At 46.7% G+C, this 26,441-nt stretch overlaps 2 protein-coding genes across 8 annotated transcripts in view; one reads left to right on the top strand and one right to left on the bottom strand.

Moving 5' to 3' along the window:
• Positions 1–2,078: 2,078 nt before the first annotated feature.
• Positions 2,079–6,729, top strand: ccnk (cyclin K). Of its 3 annotated transcripts, none has more exons than XM_062468197.1 (11): positions 2,079–2,246; positions 2,861–3,091; positions 3,254–3,335; positions 3,466–3,597; positions 3,742–3,847; positions 3,938–3,995; positions 4,240–4,409; positions 4,605–4,807; positions 4,924–4,954; positions 5,067–5,138; positions 5,451–6,729. In XM_062468197.1, exons 2-11 carry the CDS (start codon positions 2,898–2,900, stop codon positions 6,011–6,013), a joined length of 1,611 nt encoding a protein of 536 aa, XP_062324181.1. In that variant the 5' UTR covers positions 2,079–2,246; positions 2,861–2,897; the 3' UTR covers positions 6,014–6,729. The 3 variants fall into 3 exon arrangements, with proteins under 3 accessions (XP_062324181.1, XP_062324180.1, XP_062324179.1); XM_062468196.1 differs by having other exon boundaries at positions 2,080–2,246; positions 2,840–3,091; positions 5,451–6,728; XM_062468195.1 differs by having other exon boundaries at positions 2,080–2,246; positions 2,856–3,091; positions 5,451–6,727.
• Positions 6,730–7,484: 755 nt separating this feature from the next.
• Positions 7,485–26,441, bottom strand: part of ccdc85cb (coiled-coil domain containing 85C, b) — a 32,384-nt gene continuing 13,427 nt past the window's right edge. Inside the window, exons 2-8 of one of the 5 annotated variants that reach the window (XR_009930899.1) lie at positions 17,170–17,249; positions 15,771–15,812; positions 13,617–13,721; positions 10,796–10,888; positions 10,473–10,571; positions 9,545–9,742; positions 7,485–9,503 (exon numbers count right to left, since the gene is read on the bottom strand). Coding sequence is in view for 4 of the 5 variants with exons in the window: in XM_062467075.1 (XP_062323059.1) it covers positions 9,653–9,742; positions 10,473–10,571; positions 10,796–10,888; positions 13,617–13,721; positions 15,771–15,812; positions 17,170–17,249 (509 nt within the window). In the remaining variant the exon portion in view is untranslated. Of the gene's footprint in view, positions 9,743–10,472; positions 10,572–10,795; positions 10,889–13,616; positions 13,722–15,770; positions 15,813–17,169; positions 17,250–26,441 lie in introns of all 5 variants that reach the window. The other 4 variants (XM_062467075.1, XM_062467076.1, XM_062467077.1 and 1 more) reach the window with 4 other exon arrangements.

The following is a 26,441-nucleotide window of genomic DNA, read 5'->3' as shown; positions in this document are numbered from 1 at the left end:
AATGGTGAGTTAATGTAATTACAATTGCCAGTATACTCAACTGAATCCTTAAAGGCCTATAGACCACCGTTCTTGAGCTGACATTAATAATGTATGATAGGCAATTTTAAAAGCATTGGGAGTTTGATTGCTGTAGGCTAAGCCTAGGGGACGTACAGGTCAGTAATTATTTATCCAAATGAAATGTCATAACAGTTCTGTCTTAAATAGATTTAACCTCAGTTGACTACATGGAAAAAGTGTCTTCCTACTCCTGGTTATAGTCGTGCTAAACCGAGAACACAGGCTGACATATAAAACACAAAGTATGGGACATTGTCATTCAGTTTCTCACCTCCTCATAAACAGAAGACTATTACAGCAGCTGTATTAGTGTGCTGATAAGTCTGTGCATAAGGAGGACATTATATCAAAGAGCAATACAACCATCAGGAACCCTGCTGGGTCTCTGCACCCATGTTTCCTTTTCCTGTGTTCCTCAATAACACATCTTTGTCTCCATTATAGCTAGTGTCGGTTGGCTGTGGGATATACCTGTAATAGCAGGACAGTATAGGCCCAGCCACTAGTGTATCAGTGTGGTAGATCTCAGTCTTGCGTTTCAGGGCCAGCAGAGACCAAAGTAACTGATCAACCAAGTCACTATACAAAGGCATACAGAAGTGTATGGTTGATAGAAAATATATAGAAACCAAACTTTGCAGCTGCTACAATGCATAAGGTAAGTTCCACACATCATTGGTTCATCAGTGAACAGATGTCACAACAAAGTTATAGTTGTGTTTTCAATCACAATGTTGGAAGAAAGAGAAACAAAATGGATGGTCCGTTGTTGGCAACATCATTGTAAATGTGAACATTGCTTTGGGATTTGCTGATAGCATCTCATTATGCAATGTTTAATATTAATAAAGTAGGTATGGGTATATTATTCATGAGATGATTTACTTATCTCTTGCTTTGTGTGTATGTGTGCGTGTGTGCGTGCGTGTGCGTATGTGCATGTGTGCGTGTAGCAGGTCTGAGAGAAAGATTAAGATGCTTCCTTGTATTGGCAATACAGGGAGGACTCTAAAGAGGTACAATGCGCACATTGTGCAGTTAAAAGGCTTTGTCCAAGAATGGGTTAATAATGCATGCATATTCCACATTTTAATTGGAAACTAAATGATTTACTGCTGTCTCTTTTCCGACAGTTGTTGGGTAAGATGGGGTGGAGGTCTATTGCTACATGGTCACACAGAAAACGGGGACATAGGCCTATTTTGACACAAGCAATAATTCATCTAACCTAATTTATGGTGCAAAACTGGCAAGAAATAACCAAACGGCGTTAATTAGGGGTTGAATATAACGTCACGTATCTTACCGATCAATATAGATTGATATTGTCAACACAATTCCCACAAATGTGATTTTTCGCATGTTAAATGTTGCATTGGTCGCTACCAGGAACACTAAACCTCCGTCGGTCCATTCATTTGAGAGCGTTAACGATGAACACATTTCCACTCGCTGTCTTTTATCTCCCTCTAGTGGTTCTGCACCGCCCAACAGTCAATTCCGTAAACAAAACTGTAAATCAATCATTAGGCACTGAGATCTTTACTGCGTCTGAAGAAACGGGTGAATTTCGCAACAACAAAAAAAAGAAAAGAATAATTTATTGCATTAGTATCGTCATTGGAATAGGCTACTTTTCCATTGTTTTCTGTAGTGCCTGTATAAAGTCCCAGATTTACCATCTCGACATCCACTCTGGATTGACAGTTAGTGCCGCAAACTTCTGCATGTCCGAAGTCCAGTGTGAGAGTGAACAGCTAAGAAGCCGGGACAGTCACTTGTGGGGACTGGTCGTGCTTAGCAACCGGTTCTTTCCCATTGGTTTATAGAAGGGCTTCAGGTCAGACCTTCCAAACAAACACATGTTTGCATTGCACTGATGTGGTAGGGAAAGGTTGGCTGGACTCTCGGGCTGTGAAGTAGGCCTAAATTTCACTGTAAGGCCGGGCCCGTGACTGGTAACACACTCCTGCACAGTAGGTGGTGCTGTACGCATGTTTAAGTTGGCTATGATCTGCCCATCACATTGATGGAAGAAGAAGACGACTAAATCAAAAATGGCAGCGTCCGTGTTACGATGGGGACTGTTATCGATGAGTGACTAGCTGTTTAATGCAATCTACAGATACTATTGTTTATTAAGTACGTGTATACCTATTCATTCTGAAGTCTTCATGTTCAAGGTACGTGTTTTCGCTTCAAAAAGCTTATATCAGGCCGCCCTAATACACTTTGAAACTGTTCCAGAAACTGATTGAAAAGTCATTCACGGCTACCCAGCAGCTAGCAGCCACCCACTTAGCTAGCTTAGCTAGCAACGAAGTCTAGTTTATCAGCCCCCGTCTACGTTCGTCTAGGATGTGGCTTGCTCGCGTATTGTCTTGTGCTAACTTTTAAATAGTGTTTAGGTCAGCGGTGTTGTTTTTATTCTGAAGTTGTAGCTTACCAGCACTTGTAGTTTTGATGATTGTGCTGTTACCAAAGTAAGTTAGCTATACTGTAATGCACATTGTTGGCTGCCACGCCGTGTCAGACACTTATAGCTAGTGCTAGCTTGCTAAGTGAATGAGCTTAATAGCTCCAACTACGCCAACAAGAGTCCCAGGCCCCCGAGACTGACGTTTGCTTGCTAGATACATAACGCGGAACTAGGTAGCAATGTTACAGACTTATCAGTATCTATTAGTATTACTAAACCATGTATTTGGGAAATATGTCAACTTTGGGTTGATAGCACCGAAATGAAACACCGTGGTGCATACCAACGCTTTTAAAGTATCTGTGTTTACCAGTCCAGCTCAGCGGGTCCATCCTCCGTCGCCTCTCCTCATCAAATGAAGGAAAACAAGGAGAACTCGACTCTGTCGGGTCAGGCTTTCCTGGACCACATCAAGCCATGCTGGTACTGGGATAAAAAGGACTTGGCTCACACGCCCTCTCAGTCGGAGGGCCTGGACCCGGCCACCGAGGCCCGGTACCGGAGAGAGGGAGCCCGCTTCATATTTGACGTGGGAACACGACTAGGACTGTATCCTTCATTGACATATTTGGTGTTTACACTAAATCTTACATTAGATTAAATCATATACTACCATTTGTTTTTAGCGTTTGCTTAGAGAATTTCGACGACACGAAAGTGTATAAAATCAAGTGGTGCATTTGTGTATCGTATCCTTAACTTTAGCCTCAGACACTATGACACCTTGGCAACTGGAATTATATATTTCCACCGCTTCTACATGTTTCACTCTTTTAAACAATTCCCAAGATACGTAAGTATATGAATATGAAAGGCTGGCAATATAATTTCTTACTTGGACTGCTGTCCAGAAATGGTACAATGAGGACGCACTGTCATACTTGTGTAGAAGTGCGTGAGCCAGCCTGTCCTGTCCTCCTCAGGTGACCGGAGCTTGCTGCCTCTTCCTGGCTGGGAAAGTGGAGGAGACTCCTAAGAAGTGTAAAGACATCATCAAGACAGCCCGCAGCCTCCTGAACGATGTGCAGTTTGCCCAGTTCGGAGATGACCCCAAGGTGAGACTTCCTCCTCCACAACTCACCTCTACTTCTTTTTTTTTTTATCTCAGCAACAGTTGGTTAAGTACCGAGTTTCGTGGGTTCCATGTAGTCAACTTCACTCTTGCACATACTGTGTGTTCTTGTGTTGCCCATCCACAGGAGGAGGTGATGGTGTTGGAGAGAATTCTTCTACAGACAATTAAGTTTGACCTACAAGTGGAGCACCCTTACATGTTTCTCCTGCGCTATGCTAAGCAGCTCAAAGGTAACTGATGTCTGCTTTAGTCTTAAGGGAAAGTGAAACCTTTTTTCCAATCGAAGGATATTTATTTGAATGCTTTTTATTTGTACCAAGGTGATAAAAACAAGGTACAGAAGCTGGTGCAGATGGCCTGGACCTTCGTTAACGACAGGTGAGCCACTCTTAACTGTCACAGTCCTTCTAGTATAACCAGCCTACCTATTGTATAGGAATACTGAAATATCGTTTACATACTAATAGAATAGTTTTTCTTCTTGTTGTATTCTGTAGTCTACTTGTCTGCACTGTTGGAGAAGCCTGAAAACCAAGCATTTCTTTGCAAATAACTTATGTGCATTTGACAATAAACTTGAACTTGTCTATTGGTTTGGCCATCTTTCTGCCTGGCCCCCCAGCCTGTGCACCATGCTGTCCCTGCAGTGGGAGCCAGAGATCATTGCGGTGGCCGTCATGTACCTGGCTGGACGCCTCTGCAAGTTTGACATTCAAGAGTGGACCTCCAAACAGTCGTCACGGCGATGGTGGGAGCAGTTTGTTCAGGACGTTCCTGTGGAGCTTCTAGAAGGTATGTTTTTGTACATACCAAGTACATTGGAATCCTTTGTCCTGCTCCTCTCTACTGTTTCCTAGCGGTATAACCTGAGGGGAAATTCTACGAAAATACATCTTAAACTGACAGACTGAGTATGGCAGTTGTGTGGCTGAGATGGTTGGAGGTCCAGTTGACATGGTCATGATGTGTGTCTGTTGTGTCTCCAAGACATCTGCCATCAGATCCTGGACTTGTACTCCCAGGGCAAGCAGCCGATCCCTCCACAGCTACAGGAGAAGGAGAGAGGCCCCCCCCTGCCCCCTGCGCCCCCCACACCACAGGGCCCTCCACCAGGCTCCAACCCTCCACCCCCACCACCCAAGAAAAACTCCCCCCAAGGCAGCCCTCCTCGTCAGCTCAAACGGCCACACGTGAGTCCCCATTCTGACAACCAAAGCCAATGCTCTGCTCTATGTGGATCTACACAACAGCAGTTGGATGCTTTTGACGATGTAGCTCAAAATCCCATGTCTTTCTCGCTTCTCAGGCGTCCCCTAAAGAGGAAGTGAAAGTGACAGGTAAATAGACAAACTCGCTTTCAGGCTATTGTAGAAACATCTTAGGGAGTTAACTGAATAGTTGTGTATTTTTCACTAAACATGAACTGAATATCTTCTTTTTCTCCCTCAGAACAAGTTGGCGCCAAGATCCCTCGTCTGGAGAGCCCTATGCCCCCCTTGCCCACCACCCAACCACCTCCAGGTGAGTCTCCTCTCCATGACCCCCTTCCCACCACCCGACCACCTCCCAGGTGGGCCTGTTCTCCGTGGAACTCACTAGTTCCACTTTGGCATCTAAAGATGGCACAAATACCTTCTTATCTAATCTAGTTACTTAACTTACCAACCAACTAAAATACTCCTCCTCTCAGCCTCCCTGACCAATCTGATTAATTAATCCGCCTGATCGTTAGTCTCCTGCAAAGACTTCTTCTTTGGTTCTCTGTGAAGAGCCGGCAGTTGTTGGATAAGATGACGTAAGTCACTCTCTCTGTGTGTCTTCCTCTCCCTGCAGACCGCAAGGCCCCCCTTCCAGCCCCTCCAACTGAAGCAGAGCCTCCTGCAGTGAGTGAATCTGCCCCCCCCCTGCCCCAGGCTCCTCCCCCCCACCAGCCCCCCCCCTTGCCCCACCGCCCCCCTCCTCCCCCCCCGCCCTCCAGTTACATCATGGGCATGTCTACCTCCAGCTCCTACATGTCCGGGGAGGGCTACCAGAGCCTCCAGTCCATGATGAAGACAGAGGGACCTTCCTATGCACCCATGCCCCCCAACTACGGACCCCCAATGCCCTACCACCCACACGCCTACCCCCCACCCAACGCCCCGCCCCCCGGCCCTCCCCCACCTACATCCTACATGCCCCCTGCCCTCCCTCCCCACCCGTCCCCCTCCTACCCACCTCCAGGCTACAACCCCAGCTACCCGCACCCTCCTCCACGCATGCCCCCAGGTCACGGCGTTCCCCCTCCAGGCATGGGTATGCCTCCAGCAGGGTACCCACCTCCCCCTGTGCCCCCTGGACAGGCCCTGCCACCGCCTCCTGGCATGCCCATGCCCAACCGTGGATGGATGAGATGAAAGGAAGGAGGTGTGGTTTGATCTTTCTGAGGGTCTGCCTCAGACACAGAAACGACTCCCAGATGGGCTGGAAACCCGAGCGTCTGAAGACTAGATCCTGTGGAATCAATTCTATTCTTCAGAACAGAAAATGATTTTGTTCCACATTCCAAACATTTTTGTATCAGAGGAGAGGACGCTTCAAGGGTGTTCGATCTTTTGGTATTTTGTCGTCAGTTGAAATGTCACATTCTTAAGAGCCAAAAAGTTTTGTTTGTTGCTGAACAGGCCGTTTTTCTTCTTTTGCTTTCATTTGACCTTCTGATGTAGTTTAGTGTTATGACCTCATGATCATGTCGGCAGAGAAATAATTATTTTAACTCCTCCCAACCACCTTCATTTAGTTATGTTGATATGACTTCTACTGTACCAAAAGTTGGGAGTCAGTCTGCAGCAAAGTCCATTTCAGATGTGGGATGGGGGGGGTTGGGCAGTGGATGTTGTCTGAGGCTGCTTGCTAACACTGGACAAATGGAGGTGTACTTGTACATATGTGAAATCTCGACCGATCTTTTTAGAGAGCTTATATCCGTACGTGCCTTAGCTAGGCTTTTCTGTAACAAGTGCACCTTGCTGCATACACACTTGTTGTTGTGTCTAATAGGCACTTGGGACAATAAAAAAAAAAAAAAAAATCCTACATTGAACAGAGTTCCTGGATTATTATTCAGTGTCGAGGAACGCGTGTTCTAGTCTAAACTTCTCTCGAAGTTTAGACTAGCTCACAAACTGCAGCTTCCTACCCTTCCTGTCTACCAGGAAGGGTAGGAAGCTGGGGGGGTCTTAAAGTATAACATTCTGAACTCTAAATTTAAGGCCCTAAAACGTCTTAAAAACAAATTTTCATCTGAGGTCTTTAATTTCATGTATTCAGGTCTAAAAAGAGAAGCCTTTTGCAGCCAGAAACGCTGGCTGCAAAAGGTTAACATCAACAATAACATATATATTACTTAACTGATATCAGTTAAATGAATTATCAATTGGTTTGAGCAAGATTTGAACCAGGGGTACTGTGTTTGGCAGTAGACTCAATGGTACAACATGCTTACCCACTGAGCCACAGAAGTTTCCTGCAGTTATTATCTACAAGACGGTGTAATTAAATTAGGTTACTAATGTGATTGCTTTATCTGTAAATTAACGTTTTTGGTAATGCGTCGTGTAGGTCTTAAATTTCAATCTTTATGGTCTTAAAAAGGTCTTAAATTTGACGTACTGAAACCTGCAGGAACCCTGGTCTGCTGAGAGTGGCACACTAACGTGCTTATTTGGCACAGCCACATAAAACTCCTAAAAACAGACCAAGTAACCCATCTGAATGACTTTCTCCAGTTATCAAGTCAACATGTGTTGTGATTACACTTGCAGCAGGGGGCAGTGTTGTTCACCCTCACAGTATTCATGTTGAGTCATTGACACAATGAAAAAGAAAGCAGTTGTTTATTTTTTATTTCCCCCCCCAAATCATTTAAAAGTGACCCATTTCATGTTCATTTTCTGTCAGCTGATATCAGTAAACTTCATAAAGGAGTTACAGTCATGCTAGTTACTACAGGAATTGGCATCAACACTGTAGGTTCTAGGATCCAGCATTCTGGTTTTAGCACATTTACAAAAGAAAACAGACATACAACTTAGGTTTTATTAAAAAAACAGGTCCCAAATCAAAACATGCAGAAAATGTGGCACATCTCAAACCAAATGCCAACTAATATCGTAGATAGTTTGTATCATGTAATGGCTTAGAATCTTCGAATTGACTAGTTCCTAGAAAAAGGACACTTTTTAAACCCATACTTTAACCCATACTTTTTAAAACCCCAAATACCAATATTTGTACCAGTTTTTCAGACCCATTTGAGATAGAACACATTAGGTTCTTATGGAAGCCTCAACAATGTTCTAATTTGGAACAAGGAATAATACAAAGGAGAGCTGCAGATGTTAATCAGGAACTCTCAGTAGGAAGTTCATTCTGACAGCTTCATCTTCATGTCTGGGCCGACAGCCTTCTTATTAACGGCCCCGCCCTCTCTCTGACACCTGATGATCAATACCTTCACCGGGATACTCAACAGTATCATTCTGACATCAAGGAATACTCTAACATATTACTGTACTGAGAAACATCTAGGGAAGACTTGGCTCTCACATTCTCACACAAAAATAGTTTTACAAACACGCAGTCACGGCTGACAGGCATCTGCTGTATCCATGACAATGGGTCAAACGTTATTGCCAATAACATCGTTATCAAGGCTCCTTCAAAATGGTTTAAACTAATGTCTGAAATAAAAACTTTGACAAGTTTATTCATCTTCGAATTCAGTTGATGTCGAATTATGGATGAGCATTATATTATGTAAAAAATTTTTTTTTAACTGTGTTCCAGAAGACATTTCTTAGCTGTCTGGTATCACATGGATACAGCAGAAGTTAACAGTTTTCACGTTTTAACAGTTCAGCTTAACAGTTGTCAACTGCGCTGAAACCAGGGTTTAATACAGATACACAGGCAGACACGCAGAGGAACAACAGCCATTCAGTCTTCTTCAACCGGGTCACAGATGGGTGACAGTAAAGCCCTGAGCCCAACCTGAGATCGTGATTGTCTAGCATGCACACAGCCTAGATCTTCAAGAGTTTAACCACCCAAAATACAAAGAGGAACTCAATCTCTCGATAGACTGGCCGTTGACAGGTTTGCAGGATGACAAATTACCCAGATGATTCATTTTTAAAAAGAAGTTACAAATCTGAACTTGTTCTACTGAGAAGAAAATGAATCCCTGTTTAAGGTTTGGCCGTGTGCTTTTCATGAACATAAACAAAACATTGGCCACGCTAGAATAGAAAATTAAAACAACAAATCAAAGAGAACAACAAAGCAGTGGTATGTGTTTTTTATACATATTTTACACACATTTAAAAGTGATCTGTATACTGTGTTAATAGACCTATATTTTTGAGTAAAGGGTGCTATGTCACAGTGGGTTTTCACATAATTCTCAACGCTTTGGGTGCTAATGCTAAGTATGCTAATTAACCAGAGAGAGACGAACAGAGAGGACAAAAGGGGTCTCTGGTAGTTTCTATCGAACCATGTCTGAACTTAACCCAACATTGGGAAATGTTTCAGCCAGTCAGCCAACAGCCCTGATTGGTTCACCACACAGCCTTCCTGGCGCAATGTGACACAGTCCTCTGAAAGGACTTCTATGGCTCTCGTGTAACAGGTTTTGTTTTTAGAAGAAGTGACAGGAGAATTTTCAGTACTGTAAACTAGTCAACCAGTAGCGATAGCCAGCTGCCAGTTGGGAAAAGTTCATAAACATAAAACGCGTGATCTGTAGTTTCGAGGGAGTGCCTGAGAGGTCTGTATAGAGTCCAGTCACAGAGACATTATGTTGTAGTGGTGTATTCTGGGTAGTGTAGTCTGCATTGGCTGCAGGTGTGGTGTGTTCTGGGTACTTTAGTCTGCATTGGCTGCAGGTGTGGTGTATGCTGGGTAGCGTAGTCAGCAGGAACAAAGATCAGGTGAGTTCAGGTGAGTGTAGGTAGGTTATGCTACCCCCTCCATTTCTCCCTCCCGTTGCTAGGCTACAGCGGGCCTTTGAACTGGTTCCCAGAGAGATGCTGTCGGATGGACGGCTTTGATCCTGCCGCATCGCCCAGCTTTCTCCATACCACCTGAACACACACACACACACACACACACACACAGATAGAAAACAACTGTAATATAACTCAGAAAGAAACAGTTAGTTGCTTGTTCACCTGCAGCCTGTGAGAGCAGAGAGCACCCCCACAGTGAGCCGTGTGCTGCCTTTGAGGAGTGCAGGCAGGCGGGGTTCTGGAGGCAGCATGGCCCCGTGTGACCAGGAGGCCCAGGGCCACAGAGCATACAGAGGGGCTATTGTTGTGCTCCTTCACATCCCTGTCCTGCCACATACCTCCCTAAAGACCTGATAGATCCCGTCTGCTCTCTGTCTCTCTCCCTCTCTCTGTCCCTCCATCTCTGTCTCGCTCTCCATCTCTCTCTCTGTGTGTGCCTCGATCCCTCTCTCCAGCTCTCTCTCTTTCCCTCGCTGTCTGTGCCTCGCTATCTGTCTCCATCCCACTCTCTCCCGCCCCATCAGCAAACCTTTTATACATTTCAGGGCCTCTAAGCGCCCCAGGGGAAGGACGGAGAGAATGCTCTTTTCCCTGCTGCCTCAGTGTAATTGCTCTGACAGGCCAACTAGCAGCCTCTTATTAAGGACTCTAATTAGAACTCCGGGATGGGACACTAACACAGATGAGCAGGGGAGCGAGAGAGACAGAAAGAGATGGAGAAAGACAGCGAGAGAGAGAGTTCGGAGGGGGTGCAGAGAAGACAGAGGGAGGAAATGCCTCCAGTGCTTTTACGCCGTGTACGTACGTTGCACATCTCTCGGACGATGGCCTTCTCCTTCTCGCTGAGGTCCTCCTCGTAGTCCTCTGGAGCCTGCTTGTCCAGGTTCTCATGCACCTCCAGTACCTGGACAACCACACAGTTTCACTTGACTCATGCGGCAGATACTTCCCCCCCCCCCCACCCCCAAACGACACACAGATACTGCATGTAGATAAGCACAGCAGAAGTTCCAAGGACCAGTATTTCGGTGATCAGAGTCAAGGAAAGGTCTTTGGTCCCCAGGCACAGTGGAGAGTGACCACGTCTCATCTGAAGCGGGACCAGGACCGGACACAGCGCTCTCCTACCTTCATGGCGTGCACCACGGCCTCTGGCTTCTGGACGCAGGATAGGTAGCCTGTTGCCGGAGACGACTCACTGGTGGGAAGACGGCCTGTGCCCTGGACGGAGAGACAGATATTACACCCCTGGAGCAGGAGAGGGAGGAGTCTCGTCTGGCAGCCTGCTTGATAGGACGGCCGCAGCTCAATTTAAAAAAACACTTAAGAGCTTCAAAGCAAAGCCCTTTTTGTGAGCTCAAATCAAATGCGATACATTTGTATTTGTGTCGCAGTCTGTGCAGTGTTGGTTTTAGAAGCAGTGTCACAGAGGGCTTCATAGATGCTTCACCCTGCTTCAGATGGGTCGGACTCAGCAGAACAAAAGCGCTGTAGAGCCCCTGATTATAAACAGTCCACTCTGAACACTCCCTGTGCTCTGTGATGTGACCTGAAAGGGGCTCTGACTCATCCAGGCCCCAGGAATAATACCCCCTCTGTTGGGACAGAGAGGGAGACAGAAAAAGAGAGGGAGAGAGAAAACAAGAGGGAGAGAGAGAGAGACAGCAGGGGAGCTTCACAATAGCTCCATTCACCCTGGCCCTGGTAAGGTGGACCTGTATTAGACACAGCTCTGTGACTCTCAGTCTGAGATCCAGGCCTCCACCTGCCCAGCCTCCACCTGCCCAGCCTCCACCTGCCCAGCCTCCACCTGCCCAGCCTCCACCTGCCCAGCCTCCACCCGATCTCCTGGGCCGCATTCCTCCCAGGTCAGGCTGCAACCTTTCTGGCCTCCGAAACCGTAGCATGCCTTCATGGAACATCCCAAAAGAACCGTGAACAAATGTCAAACAGTCCACGTTGGGAGGTCAACTTCAGCTGACAACCTAGTCTACAGCCCTGCCTGCCGACTCTCCAACTCCCCCCCCTCTCCTCCACAGGTTAAGTAGAGGATTGGGAAGAGTAAACAGGAGTGTTACTGAGTATTAGATTCAGCTGCTTCACAGATGCAGCTGTACAGTAAATGTTAGTTTGCAGTTTGGACAGTCTCGGAGAGGCTCACAGCCCCGGGCGTTGCTTGTTATTCATATGGATGAACAGTCCTGGCTTTTCTCCTGCATAAATCTGCCTTTTAAAGACCTTCCTGTAGGAGCACCAACACCCTCTGTCAGAACCAGCAGTTTAGACTAAGAGTTGACTATCTATGTTTGCATCTCTCTCTCTCTCTCTCTCTCTCTCTCTCTCTCTCTCTCTCTCTCTCTCTCTCTCTCTCTCTCTCTCTCTCTCTCTCTCTCTCTCTCTCTCTCTCTCTCTCTCTCTCTCTCTCTCTCCTCTCTCTCTCTCTTCTCTCTCTCTCTCTCTCTCTCTCTCTCTCTCTCTCTCTCTCTCTCTCTCTCTCTCTCTCTCTCTCTCTCTCTCTCTCTCTCTCTCTCTCTCTCTCTCTCTCTCTCTCATCTCTCTCTCTCTCTCTCTCTCTCATCTCTCTCTCTCTCTCTCTCTCTCTCTCTCTCTCTCTCTGCAGGGTGATCCTTGTTTGAACGCTGATAGAAGCACAGCTAAATATAAAGGAATAAGGAGTATGAGTTCCATCCTCCACTCACTGGATGGAACAGAAAGATAGAGAACATTGAGTTCTGTGTCCTGTCTCCTGGCAGCCTGTTTGTAATATCCTCTCTCCATCCCGCCCATTCATTCTATCCACTCTTTACTCTTTTCCCATCCCTCAGTCTTGCCCTCTCATTCACTTCATCTCTCTCTGTCCCCCCCCCCCCCCCATCTCTTCCCTCCATCTCCGTGCCTCCGTCTCTCCACTCCAATAAGGGCTAAGCGCTCACGCATGGACGGATGGACTCAGGCCACATCGCAGCACAACCAATCAATCCACGTGCAGCCCATAATGAAAAGGTCTCCATGGAGACACCATGGCGACAGCACCAAAACAAGAAGGAGGAAGTGAGTCCCATATCTAATCACCGTGATAGATCTTGACCACAGCAGTGAAGACACACAGACCACCTGCTCAGCAGGGAGCGGGGAGTCTATTGGTGGGTGACTTAATGATGCATGATGACTCAGCCACTAGTATTTATCTGATCATGTAGAGTCTAGATGTCACAAGGCTTTGTTGATCCCAGGGAAACTGACAATTATATTCCAACTGTCTAGTTAGGCCGACATCAAATATGTCATGTGGCTTTCAATTACATGCCTTTTTAATGATCTAACACAGAATAATAATCGATCTAAAATTTAGTTAACACAATTATTCAACATTTTAACTGATATGGGGAGGTTCCACATATCACTTGTGTTGGTAATCAAACTGAAGGCACGTGCCACATGTAAACACCATAAGCCGAGCTAGGCCACAACACGCTGCCGTGACAACCCTTCATTTATCATCCTTGTCAGAGGAACATCCAGGGGTCAAAGTTCACGGGAAGGCCACCGACCCCGACCCCCAGAGTGGCACCATAACATCTAAGCTGCGTAGCGTGACAGAGCAGGCCAGGGAGACAGCTTGGGCTTGATTAAATACACTATTGATTTTCTCTGTGCTGAAGGTGGTGGCATGTGGTGGTCTGCTGTGTGTGTCTGTCAGAAAACTATTACCAGCTCCACCCCCCCCCCCTCCCACCACACTGGGGGGTCAGGGGTCAGGCAGGAGAGAAGGATAATTAATTCCATATGCAATTTGGGATCAAGCGGACTTGGGGAGGAGAGAGAGGGGAGGACACAGAGGGAGAGAGAGAGGGAGAGAGAAAGAGAGAGAGGGGAGGAAAGAGAGAGAGGGAAAAAGAGAGGGGAGGAGAGAGAGAGAAGGAGAGAGAGGGGAGGAGAGAGTACTCACGTTGTGCAGAGCGTCCTGGCGCTGTGGCAGGGAGGACAGCTGAGACTCAGAGTGGTACAGAGTCATGCCCTTCCTCAGCATTCGCAGGTCTCCAGGGTTACACTGCTGGGCCCACAGAGACGTCAACACAGTTACATTACACGCACACATACACGCACATGCACACCCACAGCACCACACACAAAAACTGATCAGACCATCCAATAAACTAATGGTAAAAACACGTTTTAACCATTAAAATGAATAATCAGATAATTAGTAGGAAATTAGTAGGTGTGGTTGCGTAATGCACAGGCCTATTGTAAGTGGTAGAGCATGAAGCTTGGTTCAGTAGAAGCAGAACGTGGTTCTACAAAGCCCCCCTCCACCCAGGCCCGTTAAACTGGGTCTCCCTGGGGGCGCGGTTCAGGGATGGGGCCGGCCTCTCATTGGACGACCGAGGCGCAGTCGGCGCCAACACTCCATCTGACATTTCTCCTGTCACGCAATGGTGTTGCTCCAGGATGACGGCCAACGCGGTAAGGCACACACACACACACACACACACGTTTTCCCTGGAAGACGCACAGGTTCACACGCTCAATGGTGGTTTTTGTTTTCTCTGACGCAAACCACGAGCACACACACACACACACTCATGTAATGGCTGGGAGCATCAGGACAACTGTGAGTATATCTGCCATGTCGGGGTCATGTCTATTGTCTGTACGAGACAGATGGCATATTATAGAACGCATTTTGAATGCATAAATACGTTAAGAAAGTAACAAAAGTTTGGTGTGATCTCAAAAGAAGGACATTGGTGTCAAACAACCAAAGAGCTCATGTGAGTGAAATGCTGCGGTGCAGAGTGTAATAGCTGTGTAACTGCCCCAGCCATCATCAGTCATCCGTAATGTCCCTATGAGTCTTCTCTGGTGACCTGCCTGCTCTCCTTGTCAGAGGCCACGGAGACAAAGTCACTCAGGTAATTAGCCTGCAGTTAATGGATGAGGTGTCATCTGGTATTAAGGCAATCCATCATAGTCACAGTTTGTTGACCTTTATGAGTATGGCTGGCCATAATGGAATGCCTCTGCCTCACACACAAGCGCATATGTGTGTGTGTATGTGTGGCAGAGACTGGGGCGGTGTGTGTGTCGGCATTCCCTCTGAATTCAGGGGAGTCAGGTGGCTGAGCGGTGAGGGAATCGGGCTAGTAATCCGAAGGTTGCCAGTTTGATTCCCGGTCATGCCAACTGACGTTGTGTCCTTGGGCAAGGCACTTCACCCTACTTGCCTCGGGGGAATGTCCCTGTACTTACTGTAAGTCGCTCTGGATAAGAGCGTCTGCTAAATGACTAAATGTAAATGTAAATTAATATTGTTTTCTTAAGATTTCTTCTTTCAACAAAGATACACTGACCCTGTTGCACAATATTAAAAGTTGGGCAATATCTCAGCTAAGCAGGATAATCCCTTCTGAATAACACCTGCTAGCATTGAGACATGTTGGCCACCAGGCTATTACGTAAGACTGAGGCAGTGGGTCTGTGTATGTATAAGCTTTTATCTTAAAAAACAAGGAGAAAAAAAATCCAGACCCTTTTTAAAAAAACTCAAATCACGTCTTGCAGCCTTACGTAAGAGTTTTTTCAATGTTAAAAAACACGTTTCTTTTTATAACGAAAAGGTTCCTAGACAACGAAAAAACCAACAAGACGACTTTCATGAAATTTTAAAACATTTTCATACTGTTCACTTACACACCAGTTGTTACTCATTCAGTATTGATTTCTTGGCATGACCAGCATCGCCTCAACTCTGCTAAATTATTCACACAGCCAGGCATGTCTGGGAGCCAGGACAAGCTGTTCATGATACAGAGCACCATGTAGACCCCCCCCCCCTCTCCTCAAGCCTGCAGGTAGCCACCTAGCTAACACACCCCAGCAGCACCTAGCTCCCACAACAGGGCAGCCTCATAGAAACCTGTACAACCATTAGCTTAGCATGCTACCAGCAGGTGGGTGATGCGAAAGGGGTTAAAGGAAGTTCCGTCACCAGGCAGAGAGGGACTGCAGTAAAAGCATAGTGGCAGAGATTCCGAGGTGTTTTAGGAAAGTAGAGCTTTGCCTTTTAGCAAGTGGAAGTTCTGTAGTTTGAATTTGTTACCTTCTTGGTTGGTAATTGTGATAAGCTATGTCTGTTACAAGCCTGAAGATGAGAAACATCACAAGTTAAAGGACAGGATGTCCACCAGTTCCAGGTGGGAGTTGCTCTCCCAGTTATTACAGAGTATCTCCAACATAAGTTAGCTGGAGAAAAACACTTCTTGGTCATTAAGAGTCCCCATGAAACAATACAGTACATCTCTTCTCACAGTTATTCAAATATTATCTTAGTTATGCTTAAATAAATCCCTATTGTGCAAGGAATGAAGCAATTATTTTTTACGCCTACCCAAAATTCAAAGGAAGGCTAATCTTAACTGTCCTTGTGCTAAAGGAAACAGGCTCTGTCAGATCTCTTCAACATTGTAATCGGAGCACTTTGCTGTAATTACACAGACCATAAAAAGATTTCTTCCCACACAATTTTCCTACATGGATCAGTGGACAGATAATTGGCAAACATAGTGACTTAAAAAAAAAGTATATTCCAATTACAACATTTATAGTACTTCTTCAGAGCAGGCCCTTATGTAGGATACTCTGAAATGAACTAACCTTGTGTTATCTCCATTCTCATAGATTGAAAGACAATGTTGACACAAGGTTAATGATTCAACCGAGCAAGGTATTAGAAGATTAGAACGTCGTGGGTTTTAAGTGCAAGTATGTCGTGTTTGACAACCAGGTGATGTGAACCGTGTCTAACCTTCCCCAAACACTAGAGGGCTAACAGGTGAAAACTAAGTGACCTGGAAAGGTCCCCCTTTCCCTCTGACCCACCCTCTTTCCTCCACTCTGTCTGTCCCCCTCTCATCTCTCCATCCAGGTCCTGCTCAAGGTTAGACGGGATTCCCTCCTCTTCAGCTCCCACTCAGAATGTCAATGTCACAATAAGGTTGGCCAAAAAATAAAAAGCCAACAGCATTTCTTTTCTTATGCCTCTGATTCTTTTTCACTCTTCTCGTTCCCTCCCTCCCTCTCTTCTCCTCACCCCGCCTCTCGTCTCTGCTCCTCCGCCCTCTTCAAGGCCCAATATCTTGGTTTGTTACCAGGGTTTACTGCTCCTCCATGAATTAAACATGACTAAGCACATTCTCCACCCTCCAGACAGCTCGCTGAGAGAGGTGGGCTAAAAACAGGCTTGAAAACTTCACTTTGTCTTCAAGAAAAGCCTGTTATTTTTGTGTAGCTACATCGAGTTGTCAGCAGGGAAAACTCTTAAATAAAAAAGCAAATGGCGAACTCTGATTATAAATCCAAGTTGCAAGTTCATGTTGTTCAAGTTGAGAACAAAGTGATAGTGTCTTTTGTAAGACTTGAGAGGGCACTATGATTAGCATCAGGACAAGTCAGGCCAGTCTGCATGTGTGTTTGTGTGGATGTGTGTGTAATGACCTTACCTGTGAGAGAAGCTTGTTTTTATTGTCCTCCAAAATCCGTACTTTACCCTCCAGCTGTCTGATGTAGTTAGAAGAGGGATCTATTGAAGAAGAGAGACAGAGCCAGAAAGAATGAGAGGAGAGAGAAAGCAGACAAAAGCAAGAGAGAGGAGAAAAAGAGAGCCATTAGCATTTCAAAGGCCCCATCAGGACACAGCCAGTGAGGGGCACATGAGCAGAGGGCCCCAGAGTCTACTGACATTCTCCTGGATGAGGAGCTGAAGGCCCAGCACTCCCAGTCACATGCTGCCCTGTGTTGGCTGTGCGTCCATGTGTTTTATCATATCACGATTGGATGCATCGTTTACGGCTATTCTCCCTCACTTAACTCTCTCCTCTGCGCTGGTTTGCTCTTTTGCTAATCCCTAAAGCTAAAATTAGCCTTTTGTGGCAAAACAACGATGAGTAACCTAATTCTGTTAGTCACCATGCAGAACTGCACTGCACAGGGACCTGCACTACAGCCCACCTGTCTGAGAGAGAGAGAGAGAGAGAGAGAGAGAGAGAGAGAGAGAGAGAGAGAGAGAGAGAGAGAGAGAGAGAGAGAGAGAGAGAGAGAGAGAGAGGGGGGGTGAGAGAGAGAGGGTGAGAGAGAGAGGGTGAGAGAGAGAAAGTGAGAGAAAGTGAGAGAAAGAGTGAGAGACAGATATTTGGGTACATAGAAAGGAATAGGTTTCTGTTGGTTCAGACCAGGGACAGTCTGCCGCTGCTCCGAGCTACCTCTTTCTCTGTGGGTGTTCTGGAACTTGTTTTCCAAACCCTAATTTACAGAGAGATCAAAGCAGAGGTACGCAGGCACGGTGTTCTGACAGCGTGTCAGAGACACATCATGGTGTTCTGCCACCAACCCACTGTTGCTCTCATAAATGGAAGCAAGAAAAAGAACAGTTGTTCTGGGGATGGGCAGGGCTGCATGTCTATAGAAGAGGCGAGGACATGTTTGGTGGGTGGGGTTGCTCTGGTGATTCAGAAAAGTAGCTTGTTTTCACTGAAATAAAGTTTGAGCTGTCAAAAACACACACGCAAACACAAATAGTCTGCTTAGCCTTCATTCTGAGTTGTTTCATATCTATCACATATATCATATATATATATATTTACATTTACATTACATTTAGTCATTTAGCAGACACTCTTATCCAGAGCGACTTACAGTAAGTACAGGGACATTCCCCCGAGGCAAGAAGGGTGAACTGCCTTGCCCAAGGACACAACGTCAGTTGGCATGACCGGGAATCGAACAGGCAACCTTCGGATTACTAGCCCGATTCCCTCACCGCTCAGCCACCTGACTCCATATCATATGCCTCATTTGCCCAGTCCAACTAGCCCAGTTCTAGCCCGCAGTTTCAACCCCAACCACCAGATGAAGCTGCTGAGCCCCATTCCCAGGTTGACCGGCTGAAAGATAATCAGACGCGATTGCGTGAGCTACAAACCATACATAGACACAATGGTTGTTAGACAGCATATTTCTTGAAATGACTCAAAACATCGTAGCTAATAATAATCGTCTGTGCCCAAGGTCCTGGTTCTAGTCCTGAGCCAGACAATTGGACAAAACATATAGATGCATCTGTACTCATCTCCTGGCAGAAGTGGTGGACAGATTCTCTGCCAGGGTGAATAGTTATCTACTCCTCTTTCCAGTAGCCTCAAACGTGTGGCTGGCGTCATGGCTGACTGACTGATTGCCTGGCTGGCTGACTGGCTTGTGGCCAGGCTGACTGACTGGTTGCCTGGCTGGCTTGTGGCCGGGCTGGCTGACTGGTTGCCTGGCTGGCTGACTGGCTTGTCGCCAGGCTGACTGGTGTTTTTTGAACGAAGAGACCCAGCAAGCCAGCTACACTAATCCTCTTTCCCTCCCTTGTGACCCTCTAATCTGGCTTCATCTGCAGGGCTGACCTGCGTCCAGGGCCCAAGCCGATTAGGACGACCCAGGCTCTGCTAGCGTGGAGGGGACAATCCAGACTCCCAGAGAAACAGTGCCTCGATGCTCCCGACTCCACAAGCCTCACTCGGGTCTTTAATGATGCGTCTGTGGTGCCAACATGGGTACCGTCATTTTGTGATGGTGCGGTGAGGGCCTTCTGTGGTTAGATTTAGTAATTAAGCAGACGCTTTTATCCAGAGCGACTTACAGTAAGTACAGGGACATTCCCCCGAGGCAAGTAAGGTGAAGTGCCTTGCCCAAGGACACAACGTCATTTTGCACAGCCAGAAATGGAACCGACAACCTTCAGATTACTAGCCCGATTCCCTAACCGCTCAGCCACCTGACCCCAGCTGGTTGGTGTGAGAGATGAGTTGTGAGCTTGAGGATGAGCCTATCACAGGATAGGACCACAGTGATCCACAGTGATCTGGGGTTGGACCAAGTATCTGGCAGGGGAGGAGAAAGGGATCTCACAAGTGTAGCCAGGGGGATGGATGATATAACGGCCATCATACTCTCTCTCCCTCTCTATCACTAAGCCTTTGATGTGAGGCGTTAGGGAAATTCAATCCAAGAGAACCTCATTTCGGAATTACACACGACATGATGGGAGTGATAAGAACACACACACACCCCTGAGGGCTCTTAAGAGACCGTCTCCTCGCCCTCTTCTCTTTAACACCTCCAAAAACTCATCCCTGGGGAAGACGGCGCGGCCAATTAAAACCCCCTCCTGCCTGACATCCCTCCATCCCCTTATCCCTCCATCTCCCCCTCCCTCTTCCCCACTCACTAAGCTGGACCAGAATCCCATGCTGATCACTCTAACTCATATTGACCCTGAGGAGCTGTGCTGTGCCTGGTGTTTATGTACAATGCTTCAACTGAATCATACAGTGCAGGTACACAAGATAATACACAGCCATGTCCAACTAAACATAACGCAGAGGCAGAGAGGCAGAGAGAGAGAGGCAGAGAGAGAGAGAGGCAGAGAGAGAGAGAGGCAGAGAGAGATGGAGAGAGAGAAAGAAAGAGATAAAGAGGCAAAAGTAAAACCACAAATCTGAGTGGAGACCTTGTACTCACAGAGTACTATTCTCTATAAGTATGCACTTCTAGTCTTTTTTCTCCTGTATGTGTGTATGTTGATTCTGTAAAGGGAGGATGCTCTGTGTGTGTGAGTGTGTGTGTGTGTGGCAGAGTGATGCAGACAGACACATTCATAACTCTGTCCCTCAGAGTGTCACTTCCCATCGCATCAGGGCCACCATGACCCATTTTACTCAGGCCTTCCCCACTCCCTCTACCCCCCACCCTTCCAACAGAGCTCACGCCCTCAACCCCCAACAAAAGCCTGGTCAAGGGCTTGAGGAGTGTATATGAGTGTGTGTGTGTGTGGCGGGGTGCGTGTCTGTCTATGAGGAGGGGGTGTCGTTCAGGCAGGCTCTGGAGGAGGGCCATCTGGGCAGGACTGGAGAGACCCCAGCCACTCTAGTGGCGCCCACATGCCCCGTGTCACACACACGCTACGCCATGGGGGGCTGGGAGAGGCTGGGAGAGGCCTGAGCAACCACACACACACACACAGAGAATATTCAGAGATCAATACCAACTGACTGCTGGTCTGAAAGCCATCTGTTGATAGTTTTTTATAAAGCATGCAGAGCCCTGAACTGGTCTGGTCCCATTGCTGGACAAGGCTCTCATATTCACGACAGCACTATGGTGTGTTTCAACACTGAGGCCGGCTGGTGAGGGTATAGGCACACACAGGGCAAGAGTGAAGGAGTGTGTGCACAGATGGGGGGGGGGGGGGCTATTGAGCCCATCTGTGACTGTCTGTCTGTGTGTGTGTGAGGGGTGTGTGGGTGTGTGTGTGTGTGGATAGACTTGGTCAATGACTACAAGATGTGGAAGAAACTTCCAATGTTTCAGCAGAAAACTTTCCATGAAATCTGACCTCAATGTGTACAGAACAGACCTCTTGTCTACCAATGAGTTCTTCATTACAGAGAGCTGCGGTCTGCTGTCCACATGCACACAGGAAAGAATATTCTGGAACAGCACAGTTGAGGAGAAGGCTGTCCAATCAAGGACAAACTCCATCAAACATGAAGAGGAAGGCTAGAAACTGCTGTAACACTGCTGAGTCTTGGTATGTCAGAAACAAAGAAAGAGAGAGAGGCGAGAGAACGAGAGAGAGCGAGAATAAGAGAATAAGTGAGAGCAGAAAATAGAGAGGCATCTTTGTTCATGACTTGGCACCCATCAGAACAGCAGAGCCTCCATGATGTATTTGGGAGGCGTTCGACTGCCCACGCCTGTTGTTCTGTTGCTGCCCTCAAACCCAAGTTGGCAACAAAAAAAAATCTATAAAATAAAAAATAAAAAAAATCCTCCAGCACCCTCTCTTCTCAGCTCTCCGCTCCCCCGTGCTCAGTCACAGCCAGGGCAACAGTCAGGAGCGAGGGGGCGCTGGAGCAAGTTGAATGGGCAACCATGCGGCATTAAATCGGTGGAACGACATAACCTGGCAGCCCAGGCGCGTCACCACAGGCCCCTGGGAGGCCATCAAAGGCAGAGCTGGCTCATCAGTTAGCGTGGCGCTAACTCCCTCTGACAAGACCTGGCTTCGGGTGAGATGTTAGCGCCAGCTAGGTAGTTCCATCAGGAGAAACGCCTCACCTCCTCACGCAATTTGAAGTATGTGTGTGAAGACAGAGAGGGAGGGAGGGAGGGAGGAGGGAGAGGAGAGAGAGGGAAAAGGAGAAAGAGACAGAGACAGAGAGGGAGAGCGATGAGAAAATGTGTGTGTGCACTTTTGTGTTTGTTAACATCAACCATCTGCCCTGAGTTAGTAGTCATGTAAACACACACACACAGTGATGTGAACGTTTGTGTTCACAGGGCTGGTTTCCTTCACAACATGGAAGCCTGAAAGGTGAAACGGCTGAAAGCCAACAAGAGGGCCCTTCCTTAACTGAACAAGTGTTTCAACACATTCACATGAACTCTGCCAGCAGCTCTCCTCTTAATCACCAACCTCAGGGATTAGGGGCAGGCTCTGACGAGACCTTGGACAGCAGTAATGTTCACCGATAGAGACGTTAGGAAGTGTGTGTGTGTGGGTTCTGGAAAAGCAAACCTCTAGTTAGTGACATGTGTCACTTGTGTTTGATTACAAGCCGTGTGTCACATGACCACAGCGGAATACTTAGTCCCAGTGACAACAATAAGCCCTCAGCTTTGATTTCAGGGAATTACTCCTGGAAGGCTGCCAGACTGCCATTCTTCCAACCTAATCAAGAGATTAAGGGCACAAGAACTAAAACCCACAAGTGGCCTAATCATCAGGGAGACAACCAGGAACATGGTACAATGGTGCACACACACACACACACACACAGACTGTGTCACACAAGCACGCACGCACGCGCACACACACACACACACACAGTGTCTGCTATAGGCGTGAGGTGAGTGGGCTCTGTGAGGGTGCTGACTGAGTAGAAGAGACAGTGGAGGAAGGCATCACTAGTTGTCTCCCTCAACACACACGTGCAATAGCAACAAGACAGCCGTCTGCATTCGAGCCTCCCCAGAGCCCTATAATTAAACAGACTCTCTCTCCAACCACACACACACACACAACCCACCCCCCTCCATCGCCCTCTCGGATGTGAAGACAAACAGGTCGATACCCTAGAAACAGGAGCTCTTAGCAGACCTTCAATCATCAGTCAATAAACCTTAACAACCTACAGTTCATCAACTACCAACCAATTGACCTTTTGATTTAGTACCACAAAGTATGCTTGTCTAGCCAGAACGATGTCAACAAACGCTTCTTCTTCATGTCTCTGGCTGGTCATGCTGGCTGAGCCTCCTGCGCATGCTCCCCTGCCAGCCAGCTCATAACAGTTGAGGCTAAGGTCCTGGATCAGACAGCACGTTTTTGGCAGCTTTTTGTAATTGCTTTCTATGACTGTAGCTTTCTGCTTGCTGCTTTTGCGTTGCTGAGCGCCTTGCTATTTTCACCTCGAGTGGAAAAAAACTTGGATGAATTGAGAGGAGTCTTCTGTGGTACTGATAACAACAAGTGGAGTTTCATGACCTTCCCAACCGTAAACACACAACCTCTCATGCTGCATGTCAAGGGGTCAGTGACACAGATGCCCTCTGGCACAGGAGGTTAAAGGTCATGACTCGTGGGTGAGTCAGGGATTAAACAGGCTTTCCTCCCAAACTAGGGGGTCACTAAAACCAACCATATAAGCTGGATATCAACACAGAGGCTAAATGAATAAGCACAACTAGGCGTTTAGCCTAAAGGGGACTACATGGTTATGAGCCAGGTGAAAGGCGCTGTGGACTTTAAACTACATTACCCAGAAAACCTACAGCCACAACATGACATCAATGTCCATGTATTGACCACACAGCACCATTCTTAATGTAGTTCCTCTTGGGAACTGTGGGCTTCTGTATCCATGACCACAGACGTCATGGTGACTATTTACATAAATCTACATAGCGCCGCTGGCTTGAGTCCCAGTCACTGCTGAGCTGCTGTGTATTAGGCTTATATAACCATGCTTCATCCACAGCCAGAAACAATACATTAATACACGCTACTCGATAAGTTCAACTTCAACCTCTTTTATCCTTCTGGTCAAATCCCATCAGCGTTATGGAATCTCATTGAATCGTCATTGATGGTACATGGGTCTTCTGTACATATTCTCTCCTCCTTTCTTTAATGACATCATGTCGTCTTGGTGTTCACATGAATAAAGGCAATTGGATTTCCTGAATGTGTGGCTTCTCATCATGCAAATGACCAAACCTGAATGAACATGCCACCTAGGGCTCATCCCAGCATCGCTGACTGGACCACAAGGTTGGCAGGTTGTGTGGTTGCCAGGTTGTGTGTCACTTTAAGTTCAACAAGGACCTTCAGTTGAAAGGACCTGCAGCCCCACCTGTGCCAAGCACAATGTCATTCCAACAAACAGTGATGTAACAGTAAGAATATCAGTCTAATACTCTGAAAAGGGTGCTCCTCATCGGTCCAGTCCTAAGGATTCTGTTTCCATTACAGTTTGGTTGTTTGACTGCGACAGAGATGAAATGGGGCATAGCTTTCCCCCTACTAGTGAAACCCACTGAAAACACATTCTCACCCATTTATCAGTATCAACTGGAGCTTTACAAGTAATCTTTCAGCTTCGATGAGTAAAACAGGCCTTCAAATGCTATTGATGAAGCTATAATTACACACTTCAACAGGAGGCATTTTCAGAAGGTTTCCCATTTCATTCTGCGTTACCAAAACTGGATTTAAAATTAGATTTTTGGAATCTACCATGCTAGTTCTAAACTTTCAATTTGACAACAGCATTCACATAGAAAGGAATCAACCAAAGGAAAAGTTCCATTGATTCTAGTCCCTGGTCAGGGAAAATGCCATTTGACAGGGAAGAGTAAATGATATCACACAACGTGAGTAGAAGAGACGAAAATAGGGAATTCTATTACATGTGCACCACTCCGATTGGCGTAGGCCTTTTGCCAATGGCGTTTCAGTGACAAGGTGTTACATTGATGAGTCCACATATCCTCATCCTCTCCTACAGGAGGATCTAAATCCCCTCCAGACCCAGAGAGACCCCGGCCGAATGCAACACAGAACGTTCAGAACCCCAGCTGGAATCTGTGTGTGAAAAGAAGATCTCTTGTCAACGTGCCGCAAACGGTGTCGCTTTTTCTGATCTCAAACTGACAGCTGTGGCAGAGACGTCCTGATGTCTGTTCTGAAAGAGAGGGAGAGACTGAAAAACGTAGACACTGTGAGTATTCCCTTTAAGCTGTGAAGTTGCTGTCTCAGAAAATGATGACTGAAAGCAACGACAACAAAAAAAACAAGGAAAGCTCACTAGCCCAGACATGCAAACAGACTATCCTGTATTATTGCGGTAATTATACCCAACCGGTTAACAGGCTCTTCTGAGACTTTTCTCACAGAATTTCCAATGTGTCTCATCTTGTCTAGTCTAATCTTCACCTGTTCAACCAACTTTGCCTTCCGACAGGGGGGCAAGATGACAGACATGAAAAGGAGGCACCCTCCTTCCACTCTCCAACCTCATGTCATCATTACTTCCTCTCTCTTTCCTAAAATCCCTCCACCCGCCCCTCCTCCTCCTCCTCTCTCTATGTCTGAGTAGAGACCTCTGCGGCAGAGAAGGGCACAGTGTCAGACTGGGTTAGAGAAACACTGGATGACAGGCCTCTTCCCTCCTCTACAATTGGCTGACAGAAGGTTTTTGGAAGGTTCAGTCAACGCAGGACACAAGGTTTAGGGGGGAAAAAACTCCAGAGTGGAAGACTAGGCCTAGCCTTCAAGGATGATGATATTAATAATAAAATAATACAAAAATAATAATAATGGGAAAATATTAGCCCCTTCATTAGGGACATGTATCTCCCTACAGGCACCAACAACTGTCTTGGCAGAACAGAGGGCAGCAAGCAAACAGAGAGTTAACACACGCAGTGAGCCACACGGTTCAGCTCGTCCTGTCGCTCTAGAAAAGCTCAATTTATAGTGTGTGTCTCTATATATATATATATATAGTCTCATTTGAACGTCAATCTACAGCCCATCTCTCTACTCTCTTCTATGACGCAATAGACGTTATTATACCATTATATAATTGGATATCCATTTTAGTAGCATTATGTCCATACACTAGGGTCAGGACATCTCTTCCACAGTCCAGTTGAGTCGTTTATTAAAACCAGTCACTCCAGCATCAGGGTGTCCGTTTATCAAAGTCCCCCACTTCCTGTTCCTGGAGCCATTAGGTATATTAGTGTGGCTCTGCAAGGGAGACAACCGGGGATAATATCCCATTAGCGACGAAGATGAGAGCTTTACAGCCAGATGCTTAACCTCTGGTGAACCAGCCTGGTGAGGAAGGAGAGAAGAACTCTCTCATCTCAGCCCTGTCTTTGGAGGCTAATTACCCATTTGATGACCATGTCTTACCAATGAGTTTGCTCCACGCACACTCCTGACTGCATCCAGACTAGACTAAACCAGAGGATGATCTAGAGAAGAGCCTTTATTTTCTACAGGGGAACAACCCACTGTAGCTGGGGGCTGGAGGGATTGAGACGGAGGGAGAGAGAGAGAGAGAGATGGAGGGAGAGAGAGAGGTTGGGGAATAGAGAGAGATGGAGGGAGAAATAAATGGGGAGAGAGATGGAAGGAGAGATTGGTGGATAGAGAGAG

Source organism: Osmerus eperlanus, chromosome 8 (assembly GCF_963692335.1).
Source record: "Osmerus eperlanus chromosome 8, fOsmEpe2.1, whole genome shotgun sequence".
Lineage (NCBI taxonomy): Eukaryota > Metazoa > Chordata > Actinopteri > Osmeriformes > Osmeridae > Osmerus > Osmerus eperlanus.
This window is presented reverse-complemented; position numbering and strand designations above follow the sequence as displayed.